Source organism: Anomaloglossus baeobatrachus, chromosome 5, assembly GCF_048569485.1.
Source record: "Anomaloglossus baeobatrachus isolate aAnoBae1 chromosome 5, aAnoBae1.hap1, whole genome shotgun sequence".
Taxonomy (NCBI): domain Eukaryota; kingdom Metazoa; phylum Chordata; class Amphibia; order Anura; family Aromobatidae; genus Anomaloglossus; species Anomaloglossus baeobatrachus.
The window spans coordinates 70847725-70863717 of record NC_134357.1 but is presented as its reverse complement, the minus strand read 5'-3'; the positions used below and the strand labels follow the sequence as shown (position 1 = coordinate 70863717).

At 36.7% G+C, this 15993-nt stretch overlaps 1 protein-coding gene across 2 annotated transcripts; it reads right to left on the bottom strand.

Moving 5' to 3' along the window:
- Positions 1–1984: 1984 nt before the first annotated feature.
- FGF8 (fibroblast growth factor 8) lies at positions 1985–15756 on the bottom strand. Of its 2 annotated transcripts, none has more exons than XM_075352302.1 (5): positions 14965–15756; positions 14839–14875; positions 12161–12341; positions 6055–6161; positions 1985–3112 (listed from the first exon to the last, which is right to left on the bottom strand). In XM_075352302.1, the coding sequence occupies exons 1-5, from the start codon at positions 14994–14996 to the stop codon at positions 2834–2836; spliced, it is 636 nt and encodes a 211-aa protein (XP_075208417.1). In that variant the 5' UTR covers positions 14997–15756; the 3' UTR covers positions 1985–2833. The 2 variants fall into 2 exon arrangements, with proteins under 2 accessions (XP_075208417.1, XP_075208418.1); XM_075352303.1 differs by having other exon boundaries at positions 12161–12308.
- Positions 15757–15993: the final 237 nt, after the last annotated feature.

Here is a 15993-nt window from a genome sequence, read left to right as displayed (position 1 = left end):
ATTTTTATGCATTTTCGGAGAATTCTCGACACATTAAGGACGTATATATTCAAGCAGCACATTATGATTCTGCAGCGTCAGACCAACTGAATTGGAGAATCACGTCACCTTAGTGTAAGCTAAAATAACCAGCGCACAAGCCAATAAATCAGGCTGAAATTTCAAAAGCTATTCTAGGATGCTAAGAAAGTAACCAAATATAAACTTCTGACAAGTCAGACTTAAGTGCTTTCTCATTTTACATCATTGACTATTAAGTAAGATTTTCTCCCTAGAATTAGTAATAACAAACTGCAGATTGCCATAACCGTATCCAATAATGGGGTACAATGTAACGCCGCAATTAAAGGGGTTGTCTGGTTTACAAATGCTATATCCTAGCACGACATTTAATAACTCTATTTATAATAAATTTCCTGCTGGGGTATAGGTTTTGTAAGCCGACAACCCCTTTAGTTTAGGACTCATATACAGTATTAGCTAGTGGAGAAGAATAGAAAAAAAAGAGTACAGAGCTACAAAATGAGCCTTTTGTTGGAAGGTTTTTTTTTTTTGGAAAACCCAATATAACCAAAAAATACACAGCCAGTCTATGGATTCCAATGAGAATTGTGCAATACCTTTTTTTACCAGTGGTGGTGCTACTCACGGTGTTCATTGATGGCCGCGATCAGTTTATTGTGTCAAGACCATTTTAAAAACAAATGTAAATGCTATGTTAATTGATCTAAGTTCAAAAAATGTTTAAAATTTGGGATATTTTTTTTAAACCATCATTACATGTTTTATTCTGTCTTGTAGTTTGATCCTAAAATGAATTACCTTTTATCAAATATATAAAGTTGAGCGTGTGTGTGTGTGTGTGTGTGTGTGTGTGTGTGTGTATGTGTGTGTGTATGTATGTGTGTGTGTGTGTATGTCCGCTAAAGGAATCCGCACCGTCGCATTTAAAATCACAACATTTTTCACAGACACTCCATTTGAGTCACAGTGAACATCATAGACTATGTTTTAAGGGGAAACTTTAACCCCGCGCTTTACAGTTATTCGCCAAAAAAAGTTGACTTATTGTTTGAATGTGTGAGGTAATATATTGGCTGTTTTGACAGTTAGCCTGGATATTTATTACGTGTCCTATAGCAACCAATCACACCTCTGCTTCTATTTTGCTACAGGTCGTTAATTGGAGCTCTGATTGGTTGCTATAGGCAACAAAAGTCATTTTTAGTATAAGAATCTTTTGTGTCAGTTAATACTGTATTATTTCGGTGGTGAGAGAGGGAGTGGGAGAGAGGGCGAATGGGAGAGTGAGAGAGAGTGAGTGAGAGAGAGGGTGAGTGGGAGAGAGAGATAGAAAGAGAGAGGGAGAGTGACAGAGAGGGAGAGTAGGAGAGAAGAATAGTGGGAGAGAGGGAGAAGGGAAGAGAGGGAGAGAGGGTGGGAGAGGGGGAGACAGAGAGTGGGAGAAAGGGAGAGTGGGGGAGAGGGAGAGTGACAGAGAAGGAGAGTGGGAGAGAGGAAGAAGGGGAGACTGAGAGAGGGGGAGAGTGGGAGAAAGGGAGAAGGGGAGATTAGGAAAGTGGGAGAGAGATAGAAAGAGAGAGGGAGAGTGACAGAGAGGGAGAGTAGGAGAGAAGAAGAGTGGGAGAGAGGGAGAAGGGAAGGGAGGGAGAGAGGGAGAGAGAAAGGGTGGGAGAGGGGGAGACAGAGAGTGGGAGAAAGGGAGAGTGGGGGAGAGGGAGAGTGACAGAGAGGGAGAGTGGGAGAGAGGAAGAAGGGGAGACAGAGAGGGGGAGAGTGTAAGAAAGGGAGAAGGGGAGATTAGGAAAGTGGGAGAGAGGAACTGTGAGAGAGGGGGAGACAGAGAGAGGGAGAGAGAGACTTAGTTACTATCCCGGACAACACCAGGTACTACAGCTAGTTTTAAATATAAAGCAAAACTTAAGTCTAATAGAATAGAAAATGAGAGGCAAAAACGAACACATAAAAACAAAATACTAGTACAAATTTTAATACACATTTAAATAAATATTTCATCATTAATATTAATATTTACACATATCCTCAAAAAAAGGACAAAGGTCTTGCCAGACAACTGACATTTGTACAGTGTTTCAAAAAATAATAACATTATTACTTTTATCACTATTTTTTTTTTTTTACAACTGATCTCTACCTCTGGGATGCGTTTCGTTTTACCACCATTAGTTGCAAGTCTTGAGGTTTTCACTTTCCATATGTCAAACAAATACATGGTTTGTCCTCGTTTGCAGAATTGACGACAACAGTACAAAAAAAAAATAAGGATTCATGGTTTCCATGAAGAAAACTGGATAGGTGAAAAAAAGCAGCTTTTGTGTATAGTCAAGAAAACATATGTTAAAATCAATTATTCCATAAAGGATGTCGAAGAAAAAAAAATAATAACATAAAACACAGAAGGCGGAGTTCCTTCTTCAGTCTTCTTACACGAGTCTTGTTTGTCTGTCTTGAGTTTTTGGTTAAGTGTTTTCATCAGTAAGTAGCACTTTTGGTCCCAGGTTTGTCCTCCTCTAAAATATTTTTTCTAAGTAATAAAAAAAATTTCTAAGATCTATAGGAAGAGCCCACTTTTTTAATACGTCCATTTCTTTTTCTTTTTTTTTCTTTTTTTTTTAAAAAGTCTTGTAAGAATAAAAAAATAAATCATCTGTAAAAACAAAAAAATATATATGTATATTTATATATAAAACAGCTAGTTCAGGAGTCTTTTTTTTTTCTTTTTACTTTATATTAGAATAGAGTAGTCTATATGTAACGTCTGTAGAAAGCGGAATGGACTTTGATCCAGTTCCTACCGAGAACTTGAGTATCGAGTCCTTTTACTTCTCCGATTAAAAGGGTAATTAATAAATTCAAATCGTCTATGAGCTTCAGTGGTGTGGTGACCCTTTGGCATCCTCTTCATAAAATGAACCTCTCGTTGGTGTTGTCTTGTTTTGGATCCTTTCCTTGGACGTCCTCTCCGGGTGAAGGCCATATACCACCCTTCGTACTTGGCATTTTGTAATGCTGTGTAATTATTTTCCAAGACAATTTCGGTGAAGACGCAATCTTTTCCTCTTCCATTTGTCTAAAATAAAAGATAATAAATATAAGATACCTATAATAAAAAAAATGATGAAGTCGAAAATGAGAATAAACCATGTGTAGACTTGAGCCGCCGGTTATCCATTAGACTTGGCCTTGTGTTCTCCTAATTTGTAATGCTCAGTGTCACACGAAGCACGTATATATTTATTTTATATACAATTTGTCCTCTAATTAGACATGACATATTTTATGGCTGACTGACTTAGTGTATGACTCACAGCAAAGAGAATTAGATCACAGAATTGATTGGGGAAGATCAATCTTTAATGTACTGTAATGTTACTTTTTCTATTGTGCTGGATGGAATAAACAGGAATAATATCTGTACCATTTATTTTTATCTATTTTATATGAGAAGAATAGAAATTATAGGTCCATTATACAGGTCCTAAATATTTCTAGTGTTTTCAAGAATAAAACGGGTGGGACTCTTTTACAGGAAAATGCCCCTTAAGGATATTTTCATCTGCACCATGGTCAGCCATATTGGCTTTATTGTTCTTACCTAGTTAAAGTATTTTATCTACATATATTCATTTCATACTTATTTAATTGACGCACTATGTATTTATATGGATTATGGTGCTGTATTTTTGCAAATCTCACTGAAATAATTACACAAGTCATCACAGATTTTTATTTTAGGGGTTCAGAGTTTCAGCTTACTGGGAACCTGTCACCATCAAATCTAAAATTAAATCACTTATACGGTCATATAGGGGAAGTAGCCCCAAAGATGGCTTATGTAAAAATTCACTTCTTTAGTTTTACATAAAGAATATTTTATTACATATGCAAATGAGGGGGCACTAGTGCAGCCTTGGTGTGGCCAGGGGTAGAGATATGTGAACCCGAGATTTAGTACTCGTACCAAATACAGACTTTACAAAAAAAACCCAACAGTTCAGGTGCTTTACGTATGCAAACGACTCACGTGAGCATCACTGTGCTCAGGTACACTCGGTGCTCAGCCCAGTACGAGCCGCTTGCAATGTTTGATTGGTTCGCACTGTGGGTAACAAACCGCGTGATCGTATGTAGGTTGCACCAATCAAAAAGGGAAAAACACTTCCCCGGAAGTGATATCTTTATGAATGGCTGCATGTGGGCGGAGACCCGACCTGCCCAATTAGTGACTTTCATTGGGGTTCAGGTCAAATTCGGATCTCAAACCGAACTTTATCTAAGTTAAGCTGAACCCGCCGAAATAAACTTCCATGGGTCCTCTCATTTCTAGCCAGGGGTTCAGAGTGCAGTCTTCTGACCTTCTCAGCTAGCATCATCCGCAGTTCCCTTTAGATTAATTGACAGTACTTGCTTGCCCAAAGTGAGCGCTTCTTAAAGTGAATTCCTGTCCCTGCTCATCCACATTGCAGAAGCCCAGCAAGTACATAAACACACAATGTCAGTGCCGCACGCTCTCATCCCTCTCTCATACCTTCAGCGGTTGTCCACTGTAGTGTTGTTCTGTGTGCAGCAAGCGGCCGCTGCAGACAGGAGAGAGGGATGAGAGAGTGCCTGCATTGACACTGCATGCACACGTTCATTGGGTTCCTGCAGTGTTGGTGTGAATATGCAGGGCTATGGCTTTAAATCAGGCAACACTTGCTATGGACAAGCGAGCACTATCAATCAGTCTAAGGACAGGGGTTGGTGATGCTAATCGAAGAGGTGGAACAGTGCACTGAACACTTGGCCATGCTAAGGGTGCACCAAAGACCCCTCATTTACATATGTAATAAAAAAGTTTTAGTGTAAAACTAAAGTAGAAAAAACAATATTACAGATATGGTTTTGTGGACTCCAAGTCCCCTATATGACTGTATAAGCAGTTTACGTTTAGTTTTGGAGGTAATGTTAAAGTTCCTATGCTTGAAAAAGCTCATTTGTGGGGTAAAATATCGCATAGGCCATGACAGAATAAAGATATGTAATACACCTATCAGATGATGTCCAATTTTCTGGTTAAAGTTTCTAAGCTCTGACATCATTTAACCGCTAATGACATCACAAGTCAGTGTGGCGGCCAATCAGAAGCCAGGTTTTTCCAATTCTTTACTTTACATGCAGTGTATTTGGTTATTTTCTAGAGAAGTCAGAAGTTTTCTCTTTCAACCAACTGTTGACCGTCTCTAAACAAAATGTTCTTCAATAAACCTCAAAACCCAAGAAGCAGGGCGAAGATGGGCGGTTAATGACATACAGGCTGTTCATATGAGCTGCAGCCGTGTAACACTGTAACTGCCAAGAAGTCATTGTCAATTACTGAAGTGGATAAAGGTTGGGAAAAACATTTCTAAAGCAGGTATGCGCAGGCAGTGGGCGTATTAACTTTGATCAGGCCGGGTCCCCTCACCCCACATAATAACAGTGAATACGAGGAATGAAAATCCTCATTGTAGCAGACATCTTTAGAACCAATAATGGCTTGAAAGTGAAGTTTTAAAAGGACCCCTCGGAACGGTTTCTGGGTGTTAAAGAACAACCATGACTAATGTGAAGATTTCAGGGCTTAGTGATGAGGCAGCCTGAACTTTGTGTCTTAACATTCCAAATACTTGTAGCATGTAATTGTACATAATAGCAAAGCAATTTGGCTATTTGTTAAATAAGATATATGGAATTTGAAACACCCCTTTTTTCTCCATTCAGCTTTTATTCCTTTTGACTCTTTTATCTCATCTTTGTTACTCTTTTCCTTTCCCAATTCTCTTGCGCCTTTTGATCAAAAATTGTATTCACAATCTTACTACCGTGCATTTTTCCCCCCTGTCTTTTTAATCAGCGCCTTCTCTGTGCCTCTTGACTGCAATATTGGCCCCCCCAATGGCCTCCTTTTATCTTTAAATTAATTTCCAAGGCCTTTCAGCCCGGTGGAAGGAATATGACAACATTTTGTGTGCGGGGTGAAATCTGACTCACCTTGCCGACCAACTTCCCCTTCTTGTTCATGCAGATGTAGAAACCTGTCTCGGCTCCTTTTATACGGACTCTGCTTCCGAACGTGTCTGTTTCCACAATCAATTTGGCTTGAAAGAAGAAAAGGGAAAGGAAATATCAAATTAATTTTTTACCATCTCAATGAGTTGGAATTACAAAAAAAATCCATCTACTATCGGTGAAGACAAAGACATTGAGAATTATGTTGAGCCGCGTAGGGCATTGACTCCAATCGTACAAGACAGTGAACACAATAATGTAACTAGGAATAAATGTATTGACCTCTATGATCATATGAAATGATATCTTCAATACATATAAAGTCATAGATATCTGCTATGGTTGTTGGTTATCATAGCATCAGGCCAAAACCATAGAAGGCAAAATCTTCTCTCTAAGCCAACCAGGCAGAATAAGATTTATTAATCATCCTGGAGACTTGAATATTTCCGGTTTCAATCATATTTAATCATACATACTGTATATCTATTCAGTCTCCATCACCGACTATCGGCGAAGACGAAGACATTGAGAATTACGTTGAGGCCCGTAGGGTAGTAACTCCAATTGTACAAGACAATGAACAAAATAATGTAACCATGAAAGTTTTAAACTTTATGATCTTATGGAATGATATCTAAAGTCATAGATATCTGCTATGGTTGTTGGTTATCATTTATCATAGGATCAGGCCAAAACCATAGAAGGCATTATCTTATCTCTAAGCCAACCAGGTGAATTAATGATTATCAATCGTCCTGGAGTTCTTGAATACTTCTGGTTTCAATCATACTTGATCATACATATATACTTAATATATCTAGTCTATATCACCTATTATCGGTGAAGACGAAGACATTGAAAATTATGTTGAGGCGCAAGGCCATTAATTCCAATTGTACAAGACTGAACAAAATAATGTAACTATGAATGTATTGACCTCTATGATCATATGGAATGATATCTCCAATATATATATATATATATATATAAAGTCATAGCTATATGCTATGGTTGTTGGTTATTATACGATCAGGCCAAAACCATAGGAGGCAAAATCTTCTCTCTAAGCCAACCATGCGAATTAAGCATTGTCAATCGTCCTGGAGGACTTGAATACTTCCGGTGTCAATCATATTTGATCATACCTATATACTTAATATATCCAGTCTCCATCAAGTGCTCTTTTCTCCATATTCTGCTCAATGAGTTTTCGAACCAAAGGATAGAAAATGCCCTTTCATTTGGCTAACCCTTGTGCGTAGAGCCATATTGATTTCCTTCCAGACATTGATCGTGGTTCAGACTGACTATGCAAATTTTGGGTCGATGCAGTAGAAAAAAAAATAATGAAAAAAAAAAGAAAGTCTCTCTGTTCATACATGCTCTTTGATGTTATGGACTAAGAATAATATCCAACTGCACAAGCAATTATGGCACTAAAACTGTCTCGATTGGATATTTTATATACTTGTAATTCTGTAAATTCCCCATTTACAGAAAAAAAATAAAAAAAATAAAATCCCACAATGCACGGCGGAGCTGTGATCACTTTAACATTTGCCTCTACCCACACAGAGAATCAAGAACAGACTGTAGACTGTATCATTTTATTTATTTTTTTTCCTTTTTACTACTTCTATTATAAGGTAACTATGTTTAGACTTTAGAAAAATAGATCAACCCATGAAAAACTGAAAAGCTGCCATGAAACAGCATAAAATATATATATATAAAAAAAGCATCCTAGCAACCAAGGCTTCATTCAATATTAAGAATAGACAGGTAGCTCGAAGACAGTTTTCGTTCGTAAGGAGCCGGGAGGAAAATCAATTAGAGATCCAGTAAATGGCTCACAGGATATTGATTTATATGTACGTCTGTCTTATATATTGTTATACTGTAAGGTGGGAAGTATGTGTCTAGATATAATAGCAACAAAAAAAGACAGTTGCATTCAGAAATGCTAAAGCATGCAAACAATGTTTGCAAGAATATAGACATGCATTACTGCTTAAGGAAATCTAGGAAAAATTGAGATATTTAGCATACAAAAATATTTAGCATACAAAAATGGCCATTTCAATATCTGCCCAGTGGCCACGTCAAGGCATATATGCCTTGACGTGGCTACTGGGCAGATATTGAAATGGCCATTTTTGTATCTTAAATATCTCACTTTTTCCTAGATTTCCTTAAGCAGTAATACATGTCTATATTCTTGCATTCATTGTTTGCATGCTTTAGCATTTCTGAGTGCAACTGTCTTTTTTTGTTATTATATGTCATGTTCAGTTTTGCACCTGTTCAGACTGCATTTACGGAATGCAGTCAGTCTTTTTGTCTGTATATAATAGCAGACAAAAATGAGCAAAAACATTATATATTAGTATTATAATGAAGATATAGCTATAATATTGTTATTGTATTTTTATCTTTTATTATATACATTTTTTTAGACCCATGTATTCCACCGCCAATAGAATTTACTCTTTTTAATTGGGGTCTAATTTCATACCCCTGCTCCAGGAAAGGAAACTGCACTGCCTGGACTAAACCCATACAAGTATATATGGGTTTAGTCCAGGCAGTCCAGGCATATAATGGGTAAGAGTGCCCCTTAAAGATGTGGCCTACCGGATTTGAGCCACATTCAATGCAAAGCAGAAACTATCACAAGAATATTATTGACTCACAACAACATCTAGAATGTAGAATTTCAACCAATAGAATTTTTTTGGGGGTTTTTGGAGGGGGAGGGGATGATTTGTAAATAATTGAACAATTTTGTTTTCTTTCTTTCTTCTTCGAGGGTCTTGAGATTGTTCGCGATGTATTTTTGGAAAGCTTAGAGTATTCATTTTTATCCCTTTTGCACTAGTGACAGCTTTATCCCAGAAAAATTATGTTTCAAGCTGAAACTTTGAAGGAAAGTAGCTACGTAGATGCAGAAAAAATGCAGCGAGACACATTTGATCCCAAAACTGCACCGAGAAGAGGAGAAAGTATTCAGGAAATGTTAAAAAAGGTGAAAGTAAGAAGAGTTTTAATGGCTCTTCCAGACATTAGAGGTCTCTCTGGAGATTCATATAGAACAATCTTGAACCTCTCTTTAACGTTTACAGACTACAACTTTCTTAAACCTTTACATCTGAGAAAATGCTTGTTCTTTTTCTGTTTTATATCATACTTCATAACCTCCTCTTAGTGTTTGTGTATATATTTATCATAGAGATTTTTATTTTTTTGTTTCCTTGTTTTCCGCCCCCCGACCCCCATCTTGAAATATCTTCCCTGAATTGAAATGTTCTGCTTTTTGTCTAAATTACATTTTATTTTATGAATCAATTTTGCTGTGGGAAATGTCTGACTAACCCCCCACCCCCACTTTTCTTCCAGACTGTCTATGTCCACTTCGTCTAGCGTTGAGTTTTCCTTGTAGAACTATTTTGTTCCCCTTGGTAATAATTTGTCTATAGATAAAAAAAAATAAAAAAATCATCTTTTTGCTTTTTATGCTTTTTAAGCCAAGCTTATGTTCTGTACGGAATCTCCAAATTCCTTTATTCTGTTCAGCCTTATAAATGTAACAGATTTTTATACTTCAAAAAGTGCAAACCCTACAATCCGTAGATTTACGGATAGCAAAAACATAGGAAAAAGCGAAGCCTACTTCAAAGGTTGGAATCTAATTGTCCATTATATTTATGACTCACATTGATAAAATTGGATGGCTAAAACTAGCAGCTGCCTTCCCCTGACTCTTTCCACCTGAAAGAACAGGCCTGTACACCTGACCCTATAGTTCGGGTTTGGACATATGGTATAAAGCCATAAAAAAAAAAAAAAAATATATATATATATATATATATATATATATATCTATATATATATATCTATATGTATATCTATATATATATATATATATATATATATATATTTATAGATACACATGCACATATATATCTATATATATTATACTATTATTTTTTTGGGGTTTTACACTTCCATTTATGCATTTTATACTATTACCCTCTTTACTATATTATTATAGCATGGATTGTCAATACAATATGCTCTATACGGAGAGCTGGAGTAACCCTACATGGCCCCAACATAGAAAAGAAATCCAAAGAAATCCAGCACTTCAAAAAAAGGATGACTAAGAGGCATGTAGCCTCGAAACGCGTCCTCGAAACGTGTAAACCGCAATATGGTATTTTTCAATATTTTTATTGTAATAAAGGCTATCCTTTATTGAAGTGCTGGTTTTCTTTGGATTTTTTCTATACTGCTGGAAGTCCAGCACTTCAAACAAGGATAACCAGGTTATGACTAAGACGCATGTAGCCTCGAAACGCGAAAACTGCAATATGGTATTTTTCAATATTTTTATTGTAATAAAGGCTATCCTTTATTGAAGTGCTGGTTTTCTTTGGATTTTTCTATACTGCTGGAAGTCCAGCTTTTCAAACAAGGATAACCAGGTTATGACTAAGACGCATGTAGCCTCGAAACGCGTAAACCACAATATGGTGTTTTTCAATATTGTTATTGGAATAAAGCCTATCCTTTTTTGAAGTGCTGGTTTTCTTTGGATTTTTTTCTATACTGCTGGAAATCCATCCCTTCAAACAAGGATAACCAGGTTATGACTAAGCGGAATGTAGCCTCGAAATGTGTAAACCACAATATGGTATTTTTAAATATTTTTATTGGAATAAAGTCTATTGTTTTTTTGAAGTGCTGGATTTCTTTGAATTTTTTTCTATACTGCTGGAAATCCAGCACTTCAAAAAAGGATAACGAGGTTATGACTAAGAGGAATGTAGCCTCGAAATGTGTAAACCGCAATATGGTATTTTTTTGGAATAAAGCCTATCATTTTTTTGAAGTGCTGGATATCTTTGGATTTTTTCTATACTGCTGGAAAACCAGCACTTCAAAAAAAGGCTAACCAAGTTATGACTAAGACGCATGTAGCCTCAAAACGCGTAAACCAGTCTATGGTATTTTTACATATTTTTATTGGAATAAAAGATATCCTTTTTTAGAAGTGCTGGATTTCTTTGGATTTTTTCTATACTACTGGAACTTATTTATCCGGAGCACTCAAGGAACAGGTGAGCTGGGCTTTTCCCATTTTCTACTTACATGGCCAACATGGATGACCCTAAGGAAGTTATTTGATCTCTTTGAAGTCAGAAACCAAATTTAGATCCAGCAGGCTTTATGGGACGCTGACTCACAATAACGGAAAAATCTCTGGTAGATTCGAGGTTGTTGTATAGTTTCATCGCATTATTAGTACTGACATCATCATAGGATAAAGTCATAGACTGTGAGCCCTCGCAGGTAGGGACCTCTCTCCTCCTGTACCAGTCTGTGCCTTGTATTGTTCATGATTATTGTACTATAATGGGGCTATAAAAATAATAGATATATGACAGAAACAACAACACTGAGTGTGACAACAACACTGAATGTGGCATTTAATTCTCTAGAGCAGTGTTTCTCAACTCCAGTCCTCAAGACCCACCAACAGATCATGTTTTCAAGTTTTCCTCAATCAGGTTTTCAGGATTTCCTTAATGTTGCACAGGTGATTGAATTATTCCCTGTCTAATACTGAGCAAAACCTCAAAACATGATCTGTTGGTGGATCTTGAGGACTGGAGTTGAGAAACACTGCTCTAGAGTTTGGGAAATCCGTAAATAGCCGTACGGTGCCTCAAGGAACATTTCTTAAACTATCTATGTTGCTGTCAAAGTTCCAATGAATGGGTCATATATAGGTGATGTATAGTGACTAGTGATGAGCGAATAGCTTAGATAATGCTTAGCGAATACCGAGTACTATTCCAGTATCCGTCACAGCAAGAAAAATGATCCATTTCCCCATTGACTTGCATTAGGTTCTTCATTCATGATGCATACCGGAATAGTACTTTGGGATTCGTTACGAATAATCCGAACACAGAGTTAGTATTCGCCCATCACTAATAGTAACTCTTTCACGACGATTTTCATCAAAGATTATCCTATTATTATAATTCCCCCCCCCCCAAAAAAAAAGAAGTGTTCTTACCATGTGGATCCCCATCCTCGGCCATTGCGTTGATTTTCTTGTTGTCCAGTACTTGCACATGCTTCCCACTGGTGCGGCTGTATAACTGGTAGGTCCTGATGAGCCTTCTGCTCAGCTGATCTGTCACCAGGCTCTGCTCCCTCACATGCTGTGTAAAATTAGGTGGGGACTGAACAGTTACCTTTAGGAAATACATAAAACAAGCTATTATATTGTATATTTTAGGACAACTAGAGGAAGCCCGAATGCACTTGATATTATATTGTAGGATTCTACGTGCTGGGCATTAACAGATTTAAGGTATATATCGATCTGTGTAATCATTTCTATATAACTATAGTAAATTAAAAAAAAACTACGTAAATAGCAGATACCATAAATATATTGCAGAAGTGACTTTGTCATTTATCTTGTCTAACCTTATAAGACTATTCCAAATGATGCTACATGAGGAAAAAAAAAAATATATATATATATATATATATTTATATATATATATATATATATATATATATATATATATATATATATAAAATAAAGGTAGATAGTGTAGCACATATATAGTTCTATCTATAAGCATATATTTCAATAAATTCTTAATACGTGAACTGATAACTGTCCTATAGATACACGCATTATATATATATAGGTATCAGTAGCATCTTCATAAAAGTGGACAGCCATGGTGTTTATCTTAATAATGCGAAGAAACCACATTGACTACTGTGACAAATTTGGCAGATTGTTAAGCAAACCATCCTGCTGGAGATTTATACTCCCTTTGGCTATGGAAAAAAAAAGGAAAGGGGATTGCTCTTGTCTCTGACATTTATAAAGACATATACTGAACAAATGTGAGGGAGATTCGGCTTTACTTCTATGGGTGACAAGGGAGCTCTTAGTGAAATCCCCATATCAAATCAAAGATTTTGACTTCCATACCTCACAAAGTGGAGAGAATCCTTTTTTTCTGGATTTTCCTATCTCCTAAGTGCACTTAATACAGACAATATGTCAAGAATTGTCTGCCAGCAGCATGGGGACACGGTGTATAATGGCATACGGCTCCTAAGCCCCATGTGATGCCACCTTTATTCTTGCAAAAACTGCAAACCGAATTCTATTAATAGAGGTGTCAGGCCTTTCCTAGGAACACATGTATTTAAAATCTACAGGAAAGTATCTGGGACACTTCATTTGTAATTTTTGACCTTGAGACACGCTGCCAGCCAATTATTAATAAATAGGATTAAGGGCTGATGAGGCGACTTATTTGGCTAATGCATATTGCTACATTTTTGATTTATTATTATTCTATGCTATCAGACAGGGAGTAAAAAAAAAATTGTCTTGCCTCTAACATTGTATGTATCCCTTCTAGTACTATTATTGTTACTAAATTGTAAAGAAATGCTACTTATTTACATAACAATCTATTATAAAAACAGGATTAAGGGCTGATGAGGCGACTTATATAAGTAATGTATATTGCTTCATTTTGATTTATTATTATTCTGTGTTATCGGGCAGGAAGTAAAAAAAAATTGATTTGACCCTAACATTGTATGTATCCCTTCCAGTACTATGATTCTTACTATATTGTAAAGAAATGCTCCTTATTTACATAACAATCTTTTGTAGATATAGGATTAAGGGCTGATGAGGCGACTTATTTGGCTAATGTATATTGCTGCGTTTTGATTTATTACTATTCTATGCTATCAGGCAGGGAGTAAAAAAAATTGATTTGCCCTTAACATTGTATGTATCCCTTCTAGTAGTATGATTGTTACTAAATTGTAAAGAAATGCTACTTATTTACATAACAATCTATTCTAAAAATAGGATTAAGGGCTGATGAGGCGACTTATTTGGCTAATCTATATTGCTGCATTTTGATTTATTATTATTCTATGCTATTAGGCAGGGAGTAAAAAAAATTGATTTGCCCTTAACATTGTGTGTATCCCTTCTAGTAGTAGGATTGTTACTAAATTGTAAAGAAATGCTATTTATTTACAATTTTTTTTATAAAAATATGATTAAGGGCTGATGAGGTGACTTATTTAGTTAATATACTGCTGCATTTTGATTTTTTGCTATCAGGCAGGTATTAAAAAAAAATTACTGTGCCCCTAATATTGTATGTATCCATTTATAGTACTACGATTGTTACTAAATTGTAAAGAAATGCTACTTATTACATGAAAATAAGATTAAGGGCTAATGAGGCGACTTATTAAGTTAATGTATATTGCTGCATTTTGATTTATTATTATTCTATGTTGTCTGGCAGGTAGTAAAAAGAAATTGCTTTGCCCCTAACATTATATGTATCCATTTATGAGTAAATAAATGCTACTTATTTACATAACAATTTAGTATAAAATTAAGATAAGGACTGATGAGGCGACTTATTTAGTTATTATTATTATTTATTAATATAGCGCCATTTATTCCATGGCGCTTTACAAGGGAAAGAGGGTATACGTACAACAATCAGTTAATGGATATTGCTGAATTTTGATTTATTTATTGGCAGGTAGTAAAAACAAATTGTTTTGTCTCTAACATTGAATGTATCAATTTATGTGATGCATTCATATAATTGATACATGATTGCTACTTATTTACATAACAATATAGTATAAATAATAGGATTAGAAGATGATTCTTACCTGAGCTTGTAAACAGATGACAAACAAGTGCATCAGCCTGGGGAGATAGAGAGAGATGGAGTAAAGTGATAATGCAATCTATGGAGAGATGGAAGATAATGTAGGAGAAATCCAGTGTATACTCACAAGTATCCAAGCATGGATGTGATGTAGAGCATGGTGAGCTCCTGGCTGTATATAGGAGGATATTCCTTGGGATTGGGAGGTCCTCAGTGCAGGCAGCTGGTGGTAGGAGAAGAAGGTGCAGAGCTGCTGCAAAGTCCTAGGAGCTCCAGCAGATTCCTCCTCCCATCTCCCTGTCCAGGATTTCGGGGAAAAGCAAAGGATCACAGCCGAGGCAGGCACTGCAGATTCACCAGGGACATGGAGAAGAACCCAGCCCAGAAAACAGCTCCAAAGCCACCAGCAATAGTCCAAGATCCTGCAAAAAGCCCAGAAGAAACCTTCCCCAATAACAAGAAAAAAAAGTTACTGCTAAGAAGAAACTCTCAAGTTTGGTTCCAAGAATTACTGGATGAGATGACAAATGTCCAAGTCTTCTCAAGGGTGGCCTCTTGCAGATGGGACGTCCTAAGTTGTAGATGTTGGAGATCTGGGCTGTCAGGTTCAGCCACTCAGTGTGAAGGTCTCAGCAAACTAAAGCCAAACTCTAAATAACTGAGGAAAAGGGAGCTTCTTGGGAGGATCATGTTTTTTTTTTCCTCCTGACGTTGAAGGCAGCTCTTGTGTGTGAGATGATTGAAGTGTTTGATGAGTGGAGCACAGATCAGACCTTGGTAGAAGGACCTGGCTGTGGAGGTTGTGGTTTGGGAAGCTCCTGATGGACCGTGTGTCAGTGTGTGTGTGTGTTGGCTGCTGTCTCATTGAGCACTAAGTGCAAGGATCGCAGGATTCTGCTCTTGTCCCTCCTCTTGTCCTGAGCTCTCCAATGTCAAACTCCCTTCTCATCTATCCTGGGTTAAATGTGGGAGGATGGACCAGGAGAACCAGCCCCTCGGAAATCTATAACGTTACAGGATGCCCTCAGCCATACACATCAATTATAGAAGTCATTAAAATCCACCAATGACCAAATTCAGCTTCTGGAGGAGCAAGTGCATTGGGGATTGCAACATTTCACAAGTGATTATTATGTAATATATCACATAGTCACGT